The sequence below is a fragment of the Notechis scutatus genome, chromosome 2 (assembly GCF_049901735.1).
Source record: "Notechis scutatus isolate UNSWTSFEM ecotype Mainland chromosome 2, rNotScu1.2, whole genome shotgun sequence".
Lineage (NCBI taxonomy): Eukaryota > Metazoa > Chordata > Lepidosauria > Squamata > Elapidae > Notechis > Notechis scutatus.
The window spans coordinates 45,223,896-45,247,798 of NC_142010.1; the positions used below are offsets into that span (position 1 = coordinate 45,223,896).

The 23,903-nt window shown below is 36.7% G+C and overlaps 1 protein-coding gene across 2 annotated transcripts in view; it reads right to left on the bottom strand.

The window, feature by feature from the left end:
- SRGAP3 (SLIT-ROBO Rho GTPase activating protein 3) overlaps positions 1-23,903 on the bottom strand; it is a 216,734-nt gene that overhangs the window by 21,864 nt on the left and 170,967 nt on the right. The window contains exons 11-17 of one of the 2 annotated variants that reach the window (XM_026678703.2): positions 15,010-15,037; positions 11,618-11,720; positions 9,214-9,274; positions 7,652-7,729; positions 5,649-5,783; positions 2,654-2,759; positions 2,180-2,407 (exon numbers count right to left, since the gene is read on the bottom strand). In XM_026678703.2, coding sequence (XP_026534488.1) covers positions 2,180-2,407; positions 2,654-2,759; positions 5,649-5,783; positions 7,652-7,729; positions 9,214-9,274; positions 11,618-11,720; positions 15,010-15,037 — 739 coding nt within the window. Of the gene's footprint in view, positions 1-2,179; positions 2,408-2,653; positions 2,760-5,648; positions 5,784-7,651; positions 7,730-9,213; positions 9,275-9,851; positions 9,883-11,617; positions 11,721-15,009; positions 15,038-23,903 lie in introns of both variants that reach the window. The other variant, XM_026678710.2, reaches the window with a different exon arrangement.

A 23,903-nucleotide genomic window follows, 5' to 3' on the forward strand; every position in this document is an offset into this window, starting at 1 on the left:
CCAGATCAGCAGCTATCTTAAGTTCTCCGCTGCTGTACAAACCAGAAAAGAGGAGTCCAGGGTGGAAATCACCTTCTGGAGCGAAGTGTCCCAGATAGTTGCCCCAGATAGTGGGGCAAAGACCATGTAGAAGATTACATGAAAAACTGCTGGAAACCTATTGAACCTGAAACAATTGGCAGCTACATGTAGCTTCCTTCAAGTCATGGTCAACTCCTTATGACTTCATGGACAAATTTACACAGTTTTATTATCAACAATATAGAAGAGGTGTTGGTCTTAGCTTCACTGTGATTTAAAATAGTTTCAGTTCTTTTTCATTTTTTTCCATCAACATTGCTTCATTCATATAGATTTACCTGGGAGCAAATCCCACTGAAGTGAACTGGACTTAGTTCTGAGTAGATGTGTATAGGATTTAATTGTTAGCTTTGGGAATAATTATCAGTTTAGTGTAATTGCTAAGCCCATCAAGACAATGAACTGTTAAACAAAAGGGAACTGTAAAATAAACAAAATAAATGCTTTTAAGAACCTTCACTGTTTGCTCTAATGCAATGTCTTCATGATGTACCCAATAATTAAAATCTAACCCATCCCTTGGCAACCTGGTGCATTCTATAAGTTTCGGACTTCAACTCTCATGAACTGCAATCAGTAAGAGTTGTGGCAGCTATAATCAACAGAGACTAAAGAAAGACCTGATCTCACCTAAGGACAAAGTATCATATAGCCAGGAAACAATCTTTAAATAGTAACTTTTGTTCAGAATAATGTAAAGTTGATGGAAAAGATGACTCCAGTTACTGGATATAAGATTATGTTTATTCTATTCAAACTAGAGTTAGGAAACACATGGCTGACCTATTACTCCCAGCAACCCTACTGTGGTGTCCAAAGCCTCACCAGTGTGGACACAAGGAGAAAGTGTGGTTTTTATCCTGAAAAGTCTTGTCACTTTTGTCTAAACAAATCTTACTAATGTATCAAAACATGTCCCAAATTAATAAAATGTGTGCTAAAGATTACAACTCTTGATAGATGAATTTATTTATTTTATTTGTCAAGCGATTATAAGATAACAGGTATAAGTATAAACATAGTTATGAATACATGAAATGGATACATATAAGAAAAATAAAAAGAAACAATAGGGCAGGGACGGTAAGCACGTTGGTGCGCTTATGCATGCCCCCTTTATTTATTTTATATATATTGTGTGTGTGTGTGTGTGTGTGTGTGTGTGTGTGTATATATATATATATATATATATATATATATATATATGTTTATATTCGTCTCCAGAAGATTGGAATCAGCACGTGATGAAGTCTCATCTCATCTCAGGCTTGTCCAGCTCTGTGCTTCTCAGAGTGAAGCACAGAGCTGAAGACAGAAGCCTGAAGATGATGAATGAGACTTCATCGAAACGCTGCCTAGATACTTCCAATCTTACGGAGAAACCCAATAACCAAAGATCCACATACAAATACCCTGAGAACCTCAGAAAAAAATATATATATATATATATATATATATATATATATATATATATATATATATATATATATATATTGTATGTTTATATATTTGGATTACTGTATTTCTTCATGCTGAAATCAATATTACAAGTACTAAAAAGCAAAATCATTGAAACAAAAAAGGTGGCAAGAGATTGGTAGCTTCTTCAAAAATAAGACAGAACTCCACATTTGGAGAACATAAACTAATATCAATTGATTGTGAACAAAGGTAGTTAGGGGTTAATAGATCCAACCCATGCCCTGATTATGGGCTTTTAAAAAAGGAATTTGGGTTTCCCCTATGGAAAGAAGAATGTTGGATTGAGTGAAACTGGTTCCAAGCAATCTCTATTTATGTTCTCAAAAGACCTGAAAATGAATTAGGCTCTTAACTTCCATTGATTCCTACACTGCATTAGCACAACATTATTTGAAATCTTCCCGGGCAACTCAAGAGATTTAGAAACAAAAATAATTATTCCTTACAGTTCATATGTGCACAACAATCCATTCCAGTCTGGGCAGAGAAATAACCGTGCATCAACTTACTATTTAAATTAAGAACACCTGAAATAAGCATCCCACGCTTTAAAGAGAAGAAATTCCTAGCCTTCTTAAGATACTAAAGGCACATATTTCATTCCTAAGTTTCTTACCAGTACTCTTCCCCACCAGTCATGCATTTTTCATAAACAGGTCCTTCGAGTTCCCTGAGGGTAGGGAAGATGGCCTCATGATTGATTATGATGGTTTTGATGACCTCATTGACATGAGCCTGGCAGGACACTGGATCCTGCCCATCTGGAATATGCATCAAAGTTGGTCCGAAGCAGATGGCTAGATTGTAGGGATCCATCATGTTCTCATCACTGTATTGCGACAAGCTGCAAATATAAGTAACCCACAGCTACCACACCAAGCTTCAAGTATTACACATATAATGCTGTACAGGCATTTCCTCCAGCTGGGCAAAAGGCAATAATTACAAGTAATGATGGTCAAGGGACACGTCTCCCTTTTGCCCAGTGCTAGGTTTGAGGAAAAAGAGAACATTGAAAAAGGGAAGAATATTGACCAGGGAAGGCTATTTACAGCTGCATTCAAAGTAAATAGTTAAAAAAAATGCTCACTGGTTAAGGAAAGCAAAGAGGTATCTCATTACAATGATGACAGCTCGTGGCAAGGTGATAATGATTTGCTGGATCTGGTGCACTCTTTCGGCAGTGTTTTCAATTTCTGTAACATAAAAATGAAATGTGTTCAGATTCAACCTCTCATTTATTTATTTGTACATGCATCCCAACATTTGTCTATGTACCCTTAACTTGAAGCAGTTCACAGTAACAAAAACAATACCAGAACAAGTCAAACAGTTGACTGGGTTTCTTTCAGACACAATCAAAGACAAACAACTTGGAAGTCAACCTCCCAAAACAATCTGCTATTCTGTGGTATAGGCACTTTCTTCTCTTTGCACACCAAGTTGCCCTTTCTCAGACAAGTAGGAAATATCTGAAAACTGTCAAATAAAGACATAGTAATCCAAGAGCAAAACTGAGAAGAGATTCACCACACTATTACATATAGAATAAAGTATTGCAGGCTAATTCTGCCGATTGCCAGTAGTTCAGTAGTTCAGTAGTCTCACTGGCTCAAGGTTGACTGAATCTTCCATCCTTCCAAGGTTAATAAAATGAGAACCCAGATTGCTGGGGGCAATATACTGACTCTGTAAACCGCTTAGAGAGGGCTGTAAAGCACTATGAAATGGTATATAATATAAGTCTATTGCTATTTATATGTTACGACAAAATGGCATAAAAGCACCTGATCTAAGGGAATCATACCTGCCAGATACAAAATAAATTGGTTCAACAATTGTTGTTTACAACCAGCTTTTAGATTTTGGGGTTTTGTTGTACTTTAAAGCAGTGTTTCCCAATACTCTGCAATTATAAAGTGTGCGGACTTCACTCTCAAAATTCATCAGCCATTTTGTTTGAACAATACACTTATTGTCTCTTTAAAATTTATTTACTTGTTTGTAAACAAGGGTTGGGCATAGTGTACCATTTCTTCAAGATTTGTGTATAAATTCTCCTAATAGGACTTAGCAAGACAGGATGCAAAGTCTTGATAGCTCAGTCACCTATACACAGAACTTTTGGTGTTGTGTGTATGGAATTTTTAGAAACAGGAAAGGACCTTTTTTAAAATTTTACTTAATCAGTAGAACTGTGAAAATGGCCTGCAGCATAGAAATAAATCAAAGCATCTGCACAACTCAAAATGTATATTTGTGGAAGTAGAACCTTCAAATTTGGAATGAGGGTGAGTTGGTTTTCCTTCCCTTCCCAATTTTTGGAATATTTATTTTCCTTTGTAATATGCATGAATAAATCATAAGTATCTCCATAGGTAAGGAACTTGCAAAAATTTAGAAAGTATGACAGGAATTGTAATGAATAAAAGCCATCTAGTCATTTAATCACAGCAGATAGGTTTCACTGCTGCAAGTGATTGGTGAAATGACTTACGAGATTGCCTTGTGAGACAATGAATGTATACTGAAGTTTCAGTAGCCTTATTGTTAGCTTCTCCAGAGTATATCTAAAACTGAATGCAATAATAGCTGTCACGTCTTTATATACTGCTTATGTTCAGTGAAGCAGTATGCCACAAATAATTGCTAACTGCAGTAGGATAACAGTTGATCCATCATCTCTATTTAAATTATTTGTGTGCTTATAAATTTCTTTTGTCTCTCTAATATTTCTGCAGAAATTGCCTGTTGCATCTTGCCAGAAGGCTAATGTTCTCCAGGTTTATTTTATAGTATTGCCCTTGTGATTAGTGTATTTTTAAATCTAATATTGCTTTCAGGTTCTTTAATTCTGAACTGGATGGAATACCCAGCTGATCCAACACAACAATGAACATCTTAACCATAGAAAGGAGATCATTACTTCAATGCTGCATCGCACGACCATCCCCAACCAAAGGCATCTATTACATCACCACATAACATTGCTGACAAAGTAAATGATATAGTAGGTTAAAAAAAAAAATCAACACCTGTTTGACGATCTTCTAAGTAATGAATGCACTATACAATATACCAGGGGTCTCCAAACTTGGCAACTTTAAGACTTGTGGACTTCAACTCCCAGAATTCCTCAAAAGCTGGCTGAGGAATTCTGGGAGTTGAAATCCGCAAGTCTTAAAGTTGCCAAAGTTGGAGACCCCTACAATATACAACTGAAGGAAGGATTAAGAAGAGTATGCAAACCTTAAACCTCATGTGTAACCTTTATCATCACTAGATAAAAACAGTGCAAGATTAAGATTCAGAAAGTGAGCAAGAGAAATGTTCCTCTTTAATAAGGATGAATTCCCCAAACTACAACCAATGGAGTGTGCAAAATAAATTGCAAGTAGGAGGACAGTTAAATGAGATTGTAGATTAGTTCAAGTATGCTTTTTCCTAGAGGACTTACTGTTCATAAAAATTTTCTGTATTAATAAAAAGTCTAAACAAAAGAAAAAATAAATTTAATATGAGAAAGGTCAAGTTTCATTTTATTTGTAAACTTGTTTCCACAATATATATGAACAGAGCAATCGACAAGGTAATATAAATGAGATGTTACAAATATGACTTAAAAACAATATGGAACACTACAATGCAATTAAATTGGTCCTTGAATATTCATTTATGTTGCTGATATTGCTTATGAGAATGCAGTTTTTATAAAATCCCCATTTTTTTTTTTTACTATTGAAAGGATATTTTAGCTTCTTGCTTTTAACAAAGAAAACAGAAAGGGGAGCTGCATTCTCAACTACACAATACATTATAAATTACATAGCCATTACAGATATGCAAACACTCTGCAATATATATAACACAATATTCTGCCAAGTCATTCAGCTTAGATTAGTATTAAAATTGGTTTTTTGGTCATACCGCACATTACTCTTAGCCATGTTTATAACCACTTTTTATGCAATAAACTATAGAAGCTGGGTTGGCAATAATGCAAAGCTATAAATCATAAGCACCTTTACCACCCCATGACAATAATATGCAAAAATCAAGAAACTGAACTATTATCAATTACTTACTTATAGTAGATATCAAATCCTGAAACCTTTCCTTAGGAAAGAGTGGATTTTCCAGTCCCCGGAAATACAATTTTAAGACCCCAGCAACAGAATTAATATCACGTTCATTTTGATCATCAGCAAGGGGGTCTTCTCCTGAGATAAAAGGTTTATTTATAACATTAGATTTCAATTCTAGATTATACAGAAAACACAACACAGCATAGTAACAAAAAGTTGTTACAAAAATTAGGAAATCAGCTTCCCTGAATAACTCTTCCCTGTTGCTGTACTTGTCATCATATTATCATCATAATCCTGCCAAACTATAACGCTATAATGTAGGATAATAATATGTACATGCAAACACGTCACTCTATAGGCTTTCAGGGTACCTGTCAATGAATACTTCAGCTTCAACCATAACAATACAAGAGCACACAATAGATACAAACTCAAGGTTAACCGCACCAAACTTGATTGCAGGAAATACGACTTCAACAAGTGGTCAATGTCTGGAATACTCTACCTGACTCTGGTTTCTTCCCCAAACCCCAAAAAATTTAACCTTAGACTGTCTACTATTGACCTCACCCCTTTCCTAAGAGGTCTGTAGGGGGCGTGCATAAGCGCACCAATGTGCCTACCATCCCTGTCCTATTGTTTCTTTTATTTTTCTTATATGTATCCATGTATTCATAACTATGTTTTTACTTATACCTATTATCTTGTAAGCAATTGACAAATCAAATAAATAAATAAAAATAAAATATAGAAAGCACACATGAAAAAAGAAATCAGTACAAGTAAGAAATGGAAAAAAATCCCATAAACACCGTTTATTATACTTTTCTCCTCCAACCTTGCAAATCATCTATTTCTTCTGCATCCAGATACCAATGTATACACTGTCTTTTCTTCTTTAAACCTTTCACCATTTTTCTTTTTGAGAATTCATCAACTATGCTCAACCATGATTTTTTCAATCTTCCTCACTTTTTGTCATGTGTTTGCTCTGCAATTCCACCTTCATTCTTTGTCTTTATATGACTTAATCCCTTCAGTGTATTTCTCTCATACTGGTTGCTCACTCATTTTTGTGTTGACTCCATATTCATTCAGCACCCATTCATTCCTGACCTTATGTTTTCTCATTTCATTATGCACATAAGTATGCCATTCCACTGCATTCAATATAACCGTCTCTTACTTCTATGTGATAAAAGTGGTAAGAATCATGCCCTTCCAAACAAAAGTTCTCCCTTGTCATAGACTTCATTGCCCCTGAACTTTCTATCAACATTTGTATGTCTTAATATTCCTCCAAAGATTTTTCCATCTTTAATCAACTTGCTATCAAGGTACACAAATTTATTTATTTTTTGAATGTTTCTATTTTGATTTTGCTATATTAAACTTCAGATTCATACTCATGACTCATATAAGAAATCTAATATTAATTGCAAAGTATTTGAATTTTTAGCCAATGAGATTGCATCATCTGCATGCAACAATTCACAGTCAATCATATCTCCTAATATGATTTGTGATGTAATCCTGTGTTTAATAAAGAATGGTCAAAATATATATAATTCTTTAGTTTTATGAAGCAGTATAGCAAAATCTTGTAGCACATCCCAAATGATTATATATAAAACAATGCTAACTACACTCCAAGGTGCTTTTTCAAAAGACAACTGTTTTTTTTCCATGAAGATGTTTCGCTTCTCATCCAAGAAGTTCTTCTGAACTGAAAAAGTTTCTTGGATGAGAAGTGAAATGTCTTCAAAGAAAAACAAAGTGTAACTGTCCTTTGAAAAAGCACCTTTGGGCAACCATGATCTGGATGCATGATCTCCATAGACAATGATAACTATGGGATGGAGGAAGCTCAAAAGAAGTGGCTTATGTCTCTGATCACATATGGAGAAGGCAGAGACAGAATTCAGAAAGTATATGTATAAGTACATGTAAAATAAAACAACAGCAAATCACTTTATAAGAATGACCAACTAATTACATACCTCTTTCAAATGAGTTTTTGATATCATTGACTTCAACCTGAGATCCAGGAACTCTAAAAATACCCTGTTGTTGTAAACCTGAAGTGAACAAATATATATTTTCAAAAGAAAGCTTAGTAAACTATTTGGAATCAATTCCCAATCTTTTTAGTTACCTTCACATTTAGGTCTTCCTATATATATATTTACTATATTTTACCATTTTTACATGTAATCTTCTTGCTCATATACCTATAAATAAATCATTGAATTCCCTGTAATCCTACGTATGCAATTTGTTTTGATATGTTCAAGCAGATAAGATTAACTCAGATGATGGAGAAGGCTTAGGTGGTCAAATCTGATTTAGAATTCTCTTGCCTTGAAAGAAAGAAAACCAGAATGATTCTGCAAACTCTAGCATGGAAACAATTGACTATAACTCTGCCTATTCTGCTACAGTGGGGGTCTTCAAACTTGACAGCTTTAAGATCTGTGGCCTTCAACTCCCAGAATTCCTCCTCCAACCATGTTAGCAGAGGAATTCTGGGAGTTGAAGTCCACAACTCTTAAACTTGCCAAGTTTGAAGACCCTTGTACTACAGCTTCAATGCAACCTTTTGCTGATTTAGTTCCTGTTCATGGAGAGAAGGAGAGAAGAATTTATAGTAACAGATGAGACTTTAAGTAAGCCCAATATGGCCTAAAGCAGTGATGGTGAACTTATGACATGACTGTCACAAGTGACATGTTATATCATTTGTGGTGACACACTTAGAGGCTGCATTAGAGTTTTGTGTACACTTGTGTAGCTTCCAGACCACCTGGAAGTTGTACAAGAGGACTTTGCTCTCACGCAGCCTTTGGAGCCTCTGAAAATTGTGCAAGAATGTTCTTGTATGATTTTTTTGGAAGCTCCAGAGGCTGCACCGCATTCTTGTGCAGCTTCTCAAAAGGGTAAAAAATTATCATGGATTTTTGGAGGTTCCAAAGGCCATAACAAGAATATGATAGGCTCTCACACAGCCTCTGGAGCCTCCAAAGAGCACAAGAACAGGGCATGCTTTCCTGTTCTTATGTGGCGTGCATATTACTATCCAAAGTGATTCTTTGTTATGAATTGTTTATGTTTTGGGGGGGAGATGAAGACATGTCAATAGAGTGAAGTTAAGCTTTTTCTGAATTTTTGACACACCGAGTTTAAAAGATTCATCATTACTGACCTAAACCCTGTTACTGCCTAGCTCATACTAGAACAAAATGAAAAAAAAAAATCAGTCATCAGCAGTGGAGAGAGAAGGAATAGTTCACTGGATTTCAGTCAAAAGTGTCCAGGCAAATAATTTGGTCAATGAACATAATTCCATATCCAACTATTTGTCATTCAGAATGTATTTTGTTTTTTGGTTAAGACAAGCATTTGGTTAAGACAAGCATTTATTAAATATAACAATGGCTGAGTCCCATGTAATTAGTCAAATAAGCTGACATATCATTTTGCATTTTAGTGGAGACACATTCTTGTGCCGGAAACCTTAAAAGAAAATCTTGAGGCCAATGTGAAGGGGAGCAATTCAACTTACCATATAAATTAATATAACGAATGCAACTTTCAACCACAAGTGGAATGGCCTGTCCCGAATCCTTGGGAAAGAAATAGCATTTTTTTAAATAAATGAATATATTGATTTGGGTATATTGATCTGATGAGAACAGGGTTTCATGAATCACACTCAAGCAAAATTGCAGGTTGAAAAATAAGCTCTGTTAGTTCAGTCACCAAGTTAGCAAGAAATTAAAATACGTAAGCTTTCAAACAGTAATCTGCACATCCTTTATACTGTCCACTGTAAGAAAGTTAATTCAGCAATGTTCTCAAGAAACCTAATCTTAATTTTCAAATTGAGGTATCTGGATCAAAGCTATGAGCCAGAACAAACCTTGGCTAAGCTACACTAATGCTTCCCATTTAACAGACTAAATCTGCCAGCATTTTTATTTTTCCATAAAACCAGTTTTTAAGAGCTCTGCAGAACCTTGTATATTTATCTATATGTATGAGTGTGTTTGGGAAAGTTATCCTCTTGTGAATGTTGGCTTTTGTATTCATTCTTCTTTTTCCTTCAAAGAAGGGATCTTTTAAATAGGCCCTTGAATGATAACAAATTCTTACAATAAATAATACACATATTTTTCTAGATAGGGGGCCTCTAGTCAGTACCTGATTTCTTGTTCGAGCATTCCTTCTTCCTCTGATAAGCAAATAAAGCAGCAAAGTAGGGGAGAAAAGAAAAGGTTAAGCAAGAGTAAGAACAGTTAGGGTAAGCATATTTTCCAGAGGCTATGAAAGCTCAAATGCAATGGCAGCTTAGAAAGAACTACAGTAGTTCAGGCTCTGTCCAACACCCATAGAACTGCTTGGTATGCAATTACTCTGTTTTGGCAATAGACTCTCAGACTCTTCTTGCCATTTTCCATTTTCCCACATGGAGTTCTTTCCTACACTTCCATCGCCCAGTTGATTTTATTTACATAACTCTCTTGGTAAAACCCAAAATTCTTGTCCTTTGCATTCTGGGGAATACCTCAGTTCAATGGGCAGAGTTTGTTGCTTTAGTATTCTGCATTTCTTAAAATGCTTCCCCCCTTTTTTTTTTTTTGCTGGGCTGTCTTGACTTCCTTGCATGTGCAAATGTTTTTATTTTTTGGTTTTGATGTTAATTTCAATATTAAAAGTATTTAAAGTTGTAGTTTTACCTCTTTTACTTTATGGGCTGCAGGTTATTCACTTTTTTTGAAAGAAAAAGCTGGAGGTTGTCCAAATTATTTTGAGTACTATTTGCAGTTCCAAGACATATTCCCATTGTGGCACTTCTATTGGAAGCAAACCAGGCAATGCCATTGTGGCAAGACTGAGTTATGGTATTTAATCATCTGCTTTTTTAAAAAAACCCAAAAGATCAATCCCCCTTCATTTTGCTTGATTCTTTCTGTTCAACTTAGTGGCTACTGGTTGTAAGTAAATGGGTAAGATTGGACCTCTTCCTGAATTGTGCAGTATTCCTGAATTTTAGCATATCTAAGGAGACAATAAAGCAATCGAGACCAATAATCTCAGTTATTATGCTTTGAGAATTTGGATCCCTGTCAGGTTCCCTCTGAAGTATTGGAAGTTAAAAGTTAGCATTAATTTCACTATATTTTTCTAGCTTGCTAAATGAGATAAAAATTAGATGAAGGACCACTTCCGTAAAGGTTCCTGTGGCACCCCTTTCCCAGCACCAGATGAAGACTTAGTTGTTAATGTAGATCTTTAAAACAGTTTATATTTTATGATCTAATACTCATTTTATAGGTAAGTTTTAATTATCACGGTATTTCTTAACCAATTACTGTTGTAGTTTAAATTTTATATTTGCTTTAGGAGTTGCCTGGATAAGCTACGTGAAGAGCGGATATACAAATTTGGTTAAATACTGAATAAAACCCAAGAATTCATATAAACGCCACTTTTTATTTTAACTTTGATTTGCAGGAAATATTTTTCTAAGAGAGGAAATCATGCTACATTTAAATTTCAGGATGTCTGTATAAACCCCAAGCTTCGAAGAAACAGGATAGTCCAGCCTGTAGTAACAAAATATGATAGGCTACAAATTAGCCTGCTGGCAGGAACAAAGGATGCTACCCTAACATTTTGTTCCAGCAAAATCTTTCTTATTACCTCACCCCTTCCCTTTGCATAAACAAAAATAGAGAACTCCAAGAGTGAAGTGTGTCCCTTGCAAGTTCGAGTGTGGCACCAGCAGACTTGGTCCCTGAGAGAGAGAAAGAAAGAGATAGCATACCAACCATTTTCATGGTGTGATGTGCAGTGCATGGGAAAGGCCAGGTCCAAGGAAAGGAAACAGGTCAGTGGTTAGAAGAGGAAAATGCTACCATTACATCCACAGTGTTCACAGACTCTTACTGTTAAACAGTCAATACCTTAATGAATGTTTCCATATTGCCGTTAAAGAGTTTATGATTATAGACTGAGAGAGGCCTAGGTCTCCTCATTTTCTGTGGTTTAGGGGGAAGACAGGGGGGCCTGGGAAAATGGAACAAAAGAAATCATAAAACATCAGTGTGAATACAATGGCAGGGAAAGAGTTCCAAGACTGCAGAGACCCAGGGAAGCCTCTGTGAAGGTGAACCCATTGCTTCCATGAACCTTGATATCTTTTTCAAAAGTATGTCATTTAAATACCAAAGACATGAAGAGCAACCCTGAATCTTAAGGATACAACGCCCAGCTTCCTTACTTTGGCGGAAGAGGGTTGGGAAATTGCTTACATATTGATATTGGGAAACTTCTATTTACAATCTAGTTCACTTTAAGTGGGGAAAAAACAATATTTAAAATAAGCTGGGAGGTAAAGGCAAATCTTCTCTTCCCGGAAAAAATTCCAAGATCTTATACCACCAAGTTCCTAGCTGTTTAAATATTTACACAAACTTCATCTTTTCTCAATCCACTATTATCCTTCGCTACAAAGGACTGACCTAGTGCATTCTGACAAATTAAAACAGTTTATTTTAATTGCCTCTCAGAATTTAAAAAAATCCACATTCATACAATTAAAATGACTCTTTTTCTACAATTTGAACTGACCAACCCCTTCATAATCCTGAATTCTCATAGATTTAGAAAAATAATTCCACATTTGAAGGAAGCTGGTTTCTAAAAGCTAGCTATTCTACCATTATTAAAACAGTTTCAAATTTCTTTGCTAATCCTGCACAGTGCATTAAACAATGAAGTTTTACTGTTATTTTAAAATTTCTTTCTGGTTCTTTTGCTGCACTGGGCGTCAGACCTCACAATCTATTGTTCTTCCTTTTTCTTTATTATTGCAAACTGAGCTGGAAAGAAGAGTTACATTTATTTGGAAGTTTTGGAGCCATTTGCTTGTATCTTTCTTCCTTGGCAGAAAGCATACAGACCTTTGAATAAGTCTACAAGGCTGGGCCAGGATGACCAGCTCTGAATAGTCCTTCAAGGCATGTGCTGTGCATATTAAAGAGAAGGGGAAGCACGACAAACAATAACAAAGAAACTGATTTTACTATCCTCAAATCTTGGAGCAGGAGTGAATTTTTACAGCTTAAGAAATTGTTCAAAAAGAAACCAAGACAATAAGCAAGATTTTAAAGCTAGCTTATCCTTTTCTTGTAGCATGTTTTCATATAAGAGAGTACTAAGGAGCCTAGAGCATACTCAATTTCTTTGGGGGAAAAAAATCACACTGCACTTCAGGGTGCTCAGACACTGTAAATCTCTCTTTTGATCTAATTTGTGGCTCAGAAATTATTATTCTTTCTCTATGTTGATTTTATACCTCCTTTAAAGAATATAGTACTCAAGGCTCCCAAGAAAACACCAAATAAATGCTGTTTTTTTTCCTATTCCTCAGTATCTTCATGTAGCTGGTTGGCTCTGTATGCTGGTGCTCTGTATTTTGCTTAGGGATTAGGCTACCTTGACTTAACATTTTGATTTGGTTAGCATAAAAGCACATTAAGAAATGTGCAAACCACAGTCCAAGACCTGGCTCCACTTATAACAAGACATTAACTACCATGTTTCCTTTATTTTTCTTATATGTATTCATTTCATGTATTCATAACTATGTTTACTCTTATACCTATTATCTTGTAAGCAATTGACAAATCAAATTAAAATAAAAATATATATTCTCCATGAACACTTGGGTCTTCAGTAGAAATAGTCCTGGAGAAGGGAAGCATAGGGAAGCAGGGCTTATGAGAAACAACTCATAAGGACTGAAACAAACTAAGATGATTGGGGTTTTTTCTCCCATTATATCCAAATTATTTAATTGGATCCATTTGATCTTCTCAGCATCACGAGAAGAGGCTAGCTGGAGTGCGGCCTTTTTAGACAATAGAATTCCAGTTTAGGCAAAATGAGTTAGGTAAATTTGAATTCCCTTACATTCCAATCAAAATAATTGACGTACTTGGAGTACCTCCTGTATGTTTTCCGCATACAGGAAATTAAATATCTTGTTGTATTCATTATAAACTTAAGAGTCTGTACATGTTTCCTTGCACTTTCTTCTATATATATTTGGTTAACTATTATCCTCTCTCTCTTTTCTATTTTTCTCTGAGAAAATTTAGAATTAGTCCACCTGCTAGGTCTACGAACAGCTTTTCTCTACTTGAATGAATACTTCTTTATGCCCACGTATTATGTAGATCAAAGAAATTTGGAAATCTTTCCTTTAGCTGAAAATATAAATGATCATTTGAGCTAATGATTCCCCATTATTGGCATATTTGCATGAAAATGTAAGCTAATCAATCCCTAATTTAGCAGTAGCTATTACTACACAGCCATAAATGCATAAATCAGCTGTGGGTAGCTTACCTTCTATGAAACCCGTTCAATTCTTTCATAACTGCTTTTTTATCACTACAGCCGACTGCTTCTAAATTACCTTTCACTACTTAACTGAATCATAAGTTGCTGTCCTTCCAATTTCTGAGAGCAGCTCACTTTTGTATGCTGTTTTTTTCTTTCTAAATTTCTTCTCTCCCCCTCCCTTGCTCTTCTTTCTTGTGGGAATTCAAAACGTATTCTTATTCCTAATGCCTATTTTTCACCCTCTTTATTATTATAAAGAATGGTCCAGAAAGCATCATATATCATGATCTGGAAATTAATCCCATATCTGGGGATTTAAATGTATTTTTTAAATTGTATTTGTTAAATGTAATTTACACAGCCTCCTCACTCAGTGTAACTCCAGGCAGCTTTAGTAACTTGTCCCTGAGCATATATTAACAAAGAATTCCAGTTTGGCTAAATATGCTGGTCACTATTACAAGTAGCTGAATAAACGCTGATATACCCAAGAAGCCTCTGCAGTACTGTCTGCTGACAGAGCCTTGTGTGATTTCAGAGCCAGTCAGCTGGAAATTGCCACTGCAGCAAGTACACAAGGCTTTTTTGTTGTCCTTCTAATTAATCTATTTGAGTAATGCAGCCAGAAGTAAGCTACTCATGCAGGGGGAGAGTTGCCGTTTTCTCCCTCCTATAGCTCATGCTTGGAAGATTCTTATAAATTTGAAGCAGATGGATTTTAAATAGTTCAGCCCTCCTTATAGAACAGGGGTGTCAAACTCGCATCATCATGGTGGCGTCACATGATGTGTCATGACTTTCTCCCCCCCCCCTTCGCTAAATTAGGCATGGGCGTGGCCAGCACTTGACACATCCAACCCACAGGCCAGGAGTTTGACAGCCCTGTTATAGAAGGAGGAGCACCCAATCACCAGCATAAAATAAAAACATGAAGAGTTCCACTTACCTAGTTGTTCCACATTCAGCTCTTTCACCTGTGGAAGGTGGAAAGAAACCAAATGTTAATTGCAGCCTTACTATTTACTATTACTATTTTGCAGCCTTACTATAGGAGTACTTTGTTGGGGGAGGGGAATCAGTATTAATCCTATAGCCCAGTGTTTTTGAAACTTGGCAAGTTTAAGGTGTGTGCACTTCAACTCCCAGGATTCCCCAACCAGCATAGGAAAGCCACAAATTTTAAAGTTGGCAGGTTTGGGGGAAAAATAAAACAAAAGCTGCAGGAGTCCATAGAATCTGAAAAGATATTTCAATCAGCACTTTGCAGGATAAAAACTATGCCTAGATCAGATGTTTGAAGGTCTTTTAAAAAAAATCAATGGTATTTTAATTCTTGTATTTTCATTGCCTTGTTTTGTTAATGGTCTATTCAACTATTTTTTTATTCTTATATACTATTGTAATATCTTTCAAAAGAAAGAGTGTTCCCATCATTATCATTCACATATATTCCAAACAGCTTGAAATTTAAGAGCTTTGTAAGTTTCCCTCCCAACAGTTGATGTTATATGTTAATTCCACCCTCCCAATATTTCTTTCCAAGGTCAATTTTCATGCTATGCTAACAATATTGCAAACTGTTTTGCCTTCTCTTTATTTTATTTTTAAATAATGTCTAAGAAACAGGTGAGGTTTTTTTTTTTTGAGGAATTGCAGTGCATAGGCAAGAGACATTTATCCTTTAAATGTCACAGAGACTTCCATGGTTACCAACCAAAGAAAAGCGTTGCTAATAGAAACATTTTTCTGTTGCTTCAAACTGTGCAAAGGAGTTATTTTTCAGAAAGCTGGAACTGGGGACCAGGGACCCCCCTTCCCTGTGCACTCTAATTGTCTCCCCAATGCCTCCAGCATAAATAAATTAGAAGACAAACTTGTATTGTGCTGCATATCTACTATAGTATGTAATTTGGCCACCAAATAACAATTTCCTAAGAACAGATTGGGATGTTTCCTTCAGAAAACAAGCCTATTTGGTTTAGTACAGAATCCTCTAATGACACCATCAATTCTAGAAAGATTAAGTGGAGATGCCAGATACTAAATCTGGCCTCTTTAAAGGTAATCCTTAAATTATGACCAGAATTTCCATCACTAAGCCACATGGCGGTAAAGTGTGGTGCCACATGACTTCGTTGTTTATTAACAGGAATCCCAGCAGTCTTGGCTGCAGTTGTTAACCAAATGTCACTGGCCACTAGGTGAGGACCAATCCTTATCCAAGCCATTCCTAGCTTGGTCCCTCCCAGCCCTGAGCTTTGGTAAGGTTAAGACCTTTGCTTCCTCTTCAACTTCCCCTGTGCACCTGTCTCCTCCCCACTTCTCTGCCAATTGGCTGCCCTGTCTCAGCTGACTGCTCCCGCATCCAGGCCTCTGCTGCTGAGTAGTGCAACCTCAAGCCCCACCACCACCATCAATGTCAGTCATCCCATGACCTGAGTGCAAAGCTCTAGCCAGTCTTCCTGCCCTTCCTGCAGGCCTTTGGCATCTTGGATGTGCCACTGGCTGAGGTGCATCCAAGCCTGGCGTTATGCAAGGAGCTGCCACCAAGTCTCTTTCCCAAGGCCAATGGATGTTTCTCCAAAGCATGTGCTGCCTCCCTGTGATGCTTCAGAAAGCTTTTGCATCCTTCCAAAGCCTCCTGAAAACAGCATATACTATTTAGAGAATGGCATAAGCAGCCTCAAGAAGAAGGGCAGGCACAGCCAGCATCTGCCTCGCATGGGATCAAGCCAAGTACTAAACCACTGCAGGAAGAAGACAATAAAGGTTAGCAGAACCTGTGAAACACAGGGTGGCAGTGGCTTTGCATTGTGGCACTTGGGTCGCTGGCCATGATGCATGGCTTGTGGGGGCCCTCCCTGCAGCATTGGGGGCTGGCTGAGACTGCTAATGGCCCTAGACCTCTACTTCAGTCCCAGTGCTCTTGCTGCTGTGCAAAGTGGCCAAAAGGGTAGAAGGAGGGGGGTGGAGATATTGTAGGCAAGTGGGGGGAATTCCCAACAAAACCATTATTCAAAATAAACCTTTTCAAATCACAACACTTTGAAGTGTTACAGGATCCAATCTGGGTTGGTCACTGGGATCAGAGACTTTGTCTTCCGAGCTTTTGCACTCATCCTGGAGCCCATCTTCAGGGAACTTCTCTCTAGCCCAGAACTTGTGCTCCTGGAGCCCATATTCTCTCTCTAGCCTAGAGACAAGTTCCCTGAAGATGGGCTCCAGGAGCACAAGTCTGAAAGCTCGGAAGACAAAACCTTCCAGTCACCGACCCAGATTGGATCCTGCAACATTATCCTGGGACATGTATATTCGCCTTCATTTGTGAGTTTGAAGTGTGTTTGTTCCATTCACATCTCTGCTTTTTTTCCCCCCAAGAAACTCAGCATGGCATATATCCTCATACCACTAAGATAGTTTACATTGAAAGCAAGTGAATTGGTTCAAAATCACCCAATGATCATCATGGCACTTTGAAGCTTATCTTTTTTTGTTCCGCTGAAGTTATGAGCAACTTTCATTAGATGGAGAGTTGCAATTTGCTTCCCAACTAGCTCTCAGATTCCAGCCCTTCTTCTAGTGGAACAATGGGAAAATACTCAGTTCAGTGGCACTGTTTTGGTTGTTGTTAATTTGGAGAAACATATGTGTAAAGATGGGAGATATTCACCATTTCAAACCTCCTGCTCCCATTCTTACCTTTAAACTTCCCACAAACAGTCTGAGAAATGGCCTCAAATACAGCTAGTTTATTATTAAATATTGAGACACTTTTTAACTATTTTCAGTGTTGGGACTAAAGTAAAGATTGTCTACAAGAGGCCTCTTGCTCCCTTTTCCACCCTTAATTTGTGTGTGTGTGTGGGGGGGGGGAGAGACCATGACATTAAGTTTCAACTATTCTGAGTAAAAAATCACAAAATGACCTTAACTGATGATGGACTATATATGGGTGCCATAGACGTATTGTATGCATTTCATAGGGTGCTACTTCTAGTCTTAATCACTACATTGCACCGCACTTAATCTTAATTACACTACACTTAAACACTTAAACACACCACACTTCACTACACATCATCATTATACCTTAATCATTATACTTGCAATGGTTCTGTCCCACATTATGTAAAAGAATGTGATCTGATATTAGGAAGAAAGCAATGAAGTATTAAGGGAGGAGAAAAGAGTTCCAATAAAGTGGAAAGTGTGAGAAAGAAACTCAAAATAACCCTGCCTTGATGTTATTTCTGATAGGATTTCATCATTCTTACTGAAGAAGCTATCTCTAGCTCAGGGCTGGATTGTGAAGTTTTAGGTACTCAGACAATGCCAAGAACTCCATACTTCAAGATTCTGTTACTTAACCTTGCCTATCTTGAACACAGCTGATGCACTAAATATTATTTATTTTCTGGATGCTGTCTCTTTAATTTACATATTATATTATATAAAATTTACACTTGCACTGGAAAAGCAAAGACATTTTGAGTAAATGATAGCCCGGGTGAAATGTTAAGGATTTACTTTAATGAGAAACTTTGTTCTGCAGAGACAACATGGTTTTTGTCAAGGCAAAATAGCACCATGAATTGTTTTAACAAGGTGCTTTGTCACTTTATATCCTCAACTGGCATTTCCATTAGGTGGAATGAGTTCTGTATTTTTGCAGCAGCCTCTGCTTCTGGAAATTCTGGGCAAGGCTGCAAGATGACATAAAGCAAATTTATCTCTGCTTTGATATGGTCTTTCAGCTAAAAATCTCACCAAATCAAATTATCCAATCGAAGTTTTCCACAGCCTTATTAAATGAACATTTTAAAAAATAAAACAGATTAACATGAATTCAGAAACTAGAAGGAAATATTACAAATGTATTAATTAACTTAAACAATTACAAAGAAGAATAACTATTATTATACAAATATCTCATTGTTTAGACATTCATTTATTCAGTAGTTATGACTGTTAAAACCCAGGATATCTGTGTAATATAATAAATACAACTAGTCATTAAAGGGAATCCAAACTTGTCAAGAATGGCATTGAACAACTGTAAAACATAAATAAAACTCTATTGAAATATAATGAATACCACAATCTAATTCCTATTTACAACTTGATTCAAAAATAGATTTTTCTTTATCTTTATCTCCATCTTGTCATTAATGTAAACTTCTCAAGACAGCAATGGCCTGAAATACCCATCAAGTGGAGTCATTTCAGAAAGAAGTCAAATCCAGAATTACATCAAAGAGCTTCATAAAGAAAAAGGCAAAGGGTTTCGAAATAGATAGCAAGCAGAACACATGCTAAAGGATGGAACTGAAAATCAAAGCTTACAGTCAACTTTAAAGAGAAATGGGTAAAACCTTGGATGCTTTTTAGCAAAGGAATAAAACTTCAAAGAATGTAAATGTGTTTTTTTTTTTAAGAAACACATTAAACTGTTCGTGATGAGGAAATAAAGTAAAGAGAAACTACAGTAATTCAAGAGATTAATAGTCCACAATTGAATATTGGGCTAGTAGGAAGATCTTGATTCATGAGGATGTGAAAAGACAAGTGCTTGCAGTTTTAATTGACGCATCATGCTCTTAAGAACTGCTGTATCATGCATTAACTAGTATTGTAATCTTAGCAGGTTATCGGTCTTGTCTAAACTATGGGAGAAACCCACATAGGTCAAGATAAAACTAACTGTAGTCCTGCCTCTCATTTATCAAAAGCCTATCTTTACAGAAGGCCTCTCTCGGAATTCAAAGGCAATGTACTATGATTGATTATATCTAATGAAATCCTCACCACTGCTGCTATGAAACACAGGCTTAATCACATGAAGCTAGATATGCAAGTAGCAACCCTTGATCTCTTTAAAGCTGTACCTTTCTGGAAGATTACCAACTTCAAGGGCAAAGAATAAAATTTCAAAGACAGAGCTGAAAGCATAAACAAGTTGCTATTGTTACCCATATTTGACTCTTCAGGAAAAAAAATCCAAGTAACAACAATCAATAGAATGGAATGGAACAGAACAGAATAGAATACTTTATTGGCCAAGTGAGATTGGACACACAAGGAATTTGTCTTGGTGTAAATACTCTCAGTATACATAAAAGAAAAAAATACATTCGTTAAGAATCAAGAATCATAACGTACAACACTTAATGATAGTCATAGGGTACAATCAGCAATCAAATCATACTAGGAAACAGTCAATATAAATCATAAGGATACAAGCGACCAAGTTACAGTCCTACAATCACAAGTGGGAGGGGATGGGTGATAAGGAGTGATGAGAAGATGAACCGTAATAGTAGTGCAGACTTTGTAATAGTTGAACAGTGTTAAGGGAATTATTGGTTTAGCAGAGTAATGGAGTCATGATGCTGCTTGCAGTACAAGTAGCCAACGTATGAACACAATGAAGCCCAAAATGTTCATTGCTAAGCAAGACAGTTGTTAAGTGAGTTCCACCCCACTGGATGACCTATTTTGCCACAGCTGTTAAGTGAATCACTACAGTTGTTCAGTGAGCCTGGCTTCCCCATTGACGGAATTTCCAGATTACTGTTGTTTTGGTTGCATAAACTAATTTACATGACTCCTTAAAGCATGATGACCAGAACCAGACAAGGAACTGAATGTATTTCCAATCAATGAACAGAGTAAAATTATTATGCCCCTGATCTAAAAGCAATTGTTCTAAATTAGTTCTAAACTAATATTAAAGCTACATTCTGTTCATAATTTAAATTCAGCTAGAGATTAGCTTGGGAAAGCCAAGGGAAATAATCAAAACCATAAAAAATGAGTTAGAAAACATTCTGAATTCTTTTCTGTCTTCTAAGATGTTAACATCTTGTGTCAACTGCAATTTAATAAATATTCATTCATCCTATCTTCCAAATCCTTACTAAAATTTTGAGCTCAGGTTTGCTCTCCACAAGATTCCTCTCAAAACCTTCCCCAGTTTTATAGGGAACATTTGAGGAGCACCTGGATACAGTTCATCAGTAAAGAATGACCTGCTTGGTACACCTCAATATTATGCATGTGTGTATAATTGCAGTAAATACACCAGCACTCTAAACATAGCTCAGGCACAGATTCCATCCTGGCTGAAATCAGTCTGAAACTTCTCTCCCAAATTGATCTTGTTTTGCATTTCTCTATTTAAGTTTCTGTTCTTGTTATTGCAAACACATTTGGAGCTTATAACCAGGCTACACAATATAATATTATCCCTGGACTATTAAGATAATTAAAATATCATTATTAAATTGATATTGGAATTGATGATGATATGAGTACATAGATAGTTCTCAACTTATGATTGTTCGTTTAACAAAGGTTCAAAGTTACAATGTGTTCAGAAAATACAATGTATGACCCTTCCTCAAAGTTTTGACCCTCACACTTCCCCCAAGGTTCTATGGTCACAATTTGAGAGCTAGTCAATTTGCTCATATTTATGACTAAAGGTTTCTAGCCAGCATTACTGGCTTCTGCTAGCCAACTGGCTATACGGACTCAGCAGGCCCCGCCTTCCTGTTTCCAGTTGCTCCCTGGTTGGCTCCAGCAGGTACTTCTTTGGCTCAGCTCCAGCAAGTACTCTTCGAAACCGGTTGCTCCCTGGCTGGCTCCAACAAGTACTCTTCAGGCCTGGATGGCTTCTGAACTGACCGCAGCTGGCTTGCCTTCCTGGCAACTCTCCCGGCATGCGTCCCATCACCCATCACCCATCTGTGCTCCCACGCATCCCCCTTTCCCTGCATGTGTGTGGCTACTCCGAAATAACATGTTGTGGCAACTTTGAATGGCACGCTGTCTCGGACCTTGACAACAGCATTATAAGATCATGATCTGCAACCTTCCCAGCTGATTTCAAACAAGCAAAGTCAACGTGGGAAGCATGATTCATTCATGTAACAAATGGTTGTAAAATTGGACTTCATCACCTGATAACTCACTAAGCAACTCCAGTCCCAATCGGTGAAACAACTTGCCTCCAAAAGTTGTGTATGCTCCAACACTGGAAGTTTTTAAGAAGAGATTGGACAACCATTTGTCTGAAGTGGTATAGTTTCCTGCCTAAGCAGAGGGTTGGACTAGATAGAAGACCTCTAAGATCTCTCCTAACTCTGTTGTTCTGTTATTAACACTACTAAATGTCTGGTATTTAATAAAGCTTAATATCAACCACCCTTTATTTTTTTAAAGAACTCTTCCAACTCTGTTATTCTCTAACAGCTTATAATTTAGGCAAGCTTATAAAGAAGCAGCTTCTCTGTTTGGGGGAAGGTAGGCTTAGAACAATAAGAAATTAAAGAATGAAGGAAAAGAAATGGGGAAACAGCTGAAGGAATCGCTTACAAACACATATGCCATATAACATTAAGTCTAATTAATCCTTATTATTTGAATATTATTTGAAAACCAAAGCTACTGAATCCCCTCTCCGAATGATGAACCATTGATTTTTCTGTACAAATATATGCCTACAATTTGTCCTATAATCAAACATTCCCTCAAAAGCCAACTCCTGTGGGGAAAAAGTATAACTAGAGTGAAGCAAATTAGTTTTTCTGGAATATATGCAGAGATCAAGGTCATTGTAGTTTCATAGTCAGTTCCACCAACTTGTCTAAAGATTTTCCCTTCAACATAAATCTTCAGCGATGAAAGGGCCTCTGCATTAATTTTTCAATTCTCCTTGACAGCTTTCAAGCAGAGTGACAGAAGTAACCCACTTGCAAATAATATACCATTTTCAGTGCCAATGTACATTATAACACTATTAAAACACTGAAATAGTTCAAAATTCTATACTTAGTACTTCCATTTTAACTGCCCTTCATTTTTACTGCTTGACTCTGGAAAATAACTACTGCCTTAGACTACTCTTCCCATGCACCAGTATATTATCCCTCCCGGTGCTGCTGTTGACTATTATTTTCAAAACTTTAAAATTTCCTTCAGACTATTACTTTCAAAACTTTGAAATATCCTTCAAAGAACATTGATATACTTTTTAAACTCAGTGTTTGTATTTGACAAACTTTAATTCCATATAAAATGACTTATCACTAAGAACATAGTGAATGTGTTTTAAGAGAATGTATTAGCAGGGCTTGGGCTTTTCTATCAGACAAAACAAAAAATAATAACATTTATCACCTTGCCAAGCAAAAGCATAAATTACAGGGTCCCTCATGGATATAATGGGAGAAGGAAGAACAACATGTTTTGACCTTCTATAACAGTGGTCCCCAACCTTTCCAGCTTGGTGGTCCAGTAGGGGGAGGGAGGGAATATTCCATGTGGGTGGCAAGTACAAGTGTGTGCATAAGTGGTGGGTTTGCATGGGCCGGTTCTGCATGGGCCATGGGCTAGCAGTGGGCCACAGTCTGGGGATTGGGGACTCCTGTTTTATAAGGTTACTTATAGTTATTTGATAATATCCAGTTATCTAAATTAGGCAAGAACCAGTTTCAACATTCATTCTCGAATATAGCCTGTATTTCAAATATGCTGAAGTACTGGTACCAGCACAAGCATGTTTGGTGGGCAGGCACATTTAGACATGCATTTATATTATTAATAAGAATTTTATATTACTCCATTCTGGACTAGTATCATCCCAATCCCTGGCCCCATATTTAACTATCAAAACAGTCTTGTGGTACAAACGAAATGGACACAAGCTACTTTTGTGTTGTGGAAGAGACAGGAGAGAGTCCCAGACTGCCCCCTCCCTTCTTTCAATTCCCATTGTGTGTTTGGCTAGTGTTATTTTCACCCTGCCTTTACCTGGTACTCTGTTTCCCCAAAACCAAA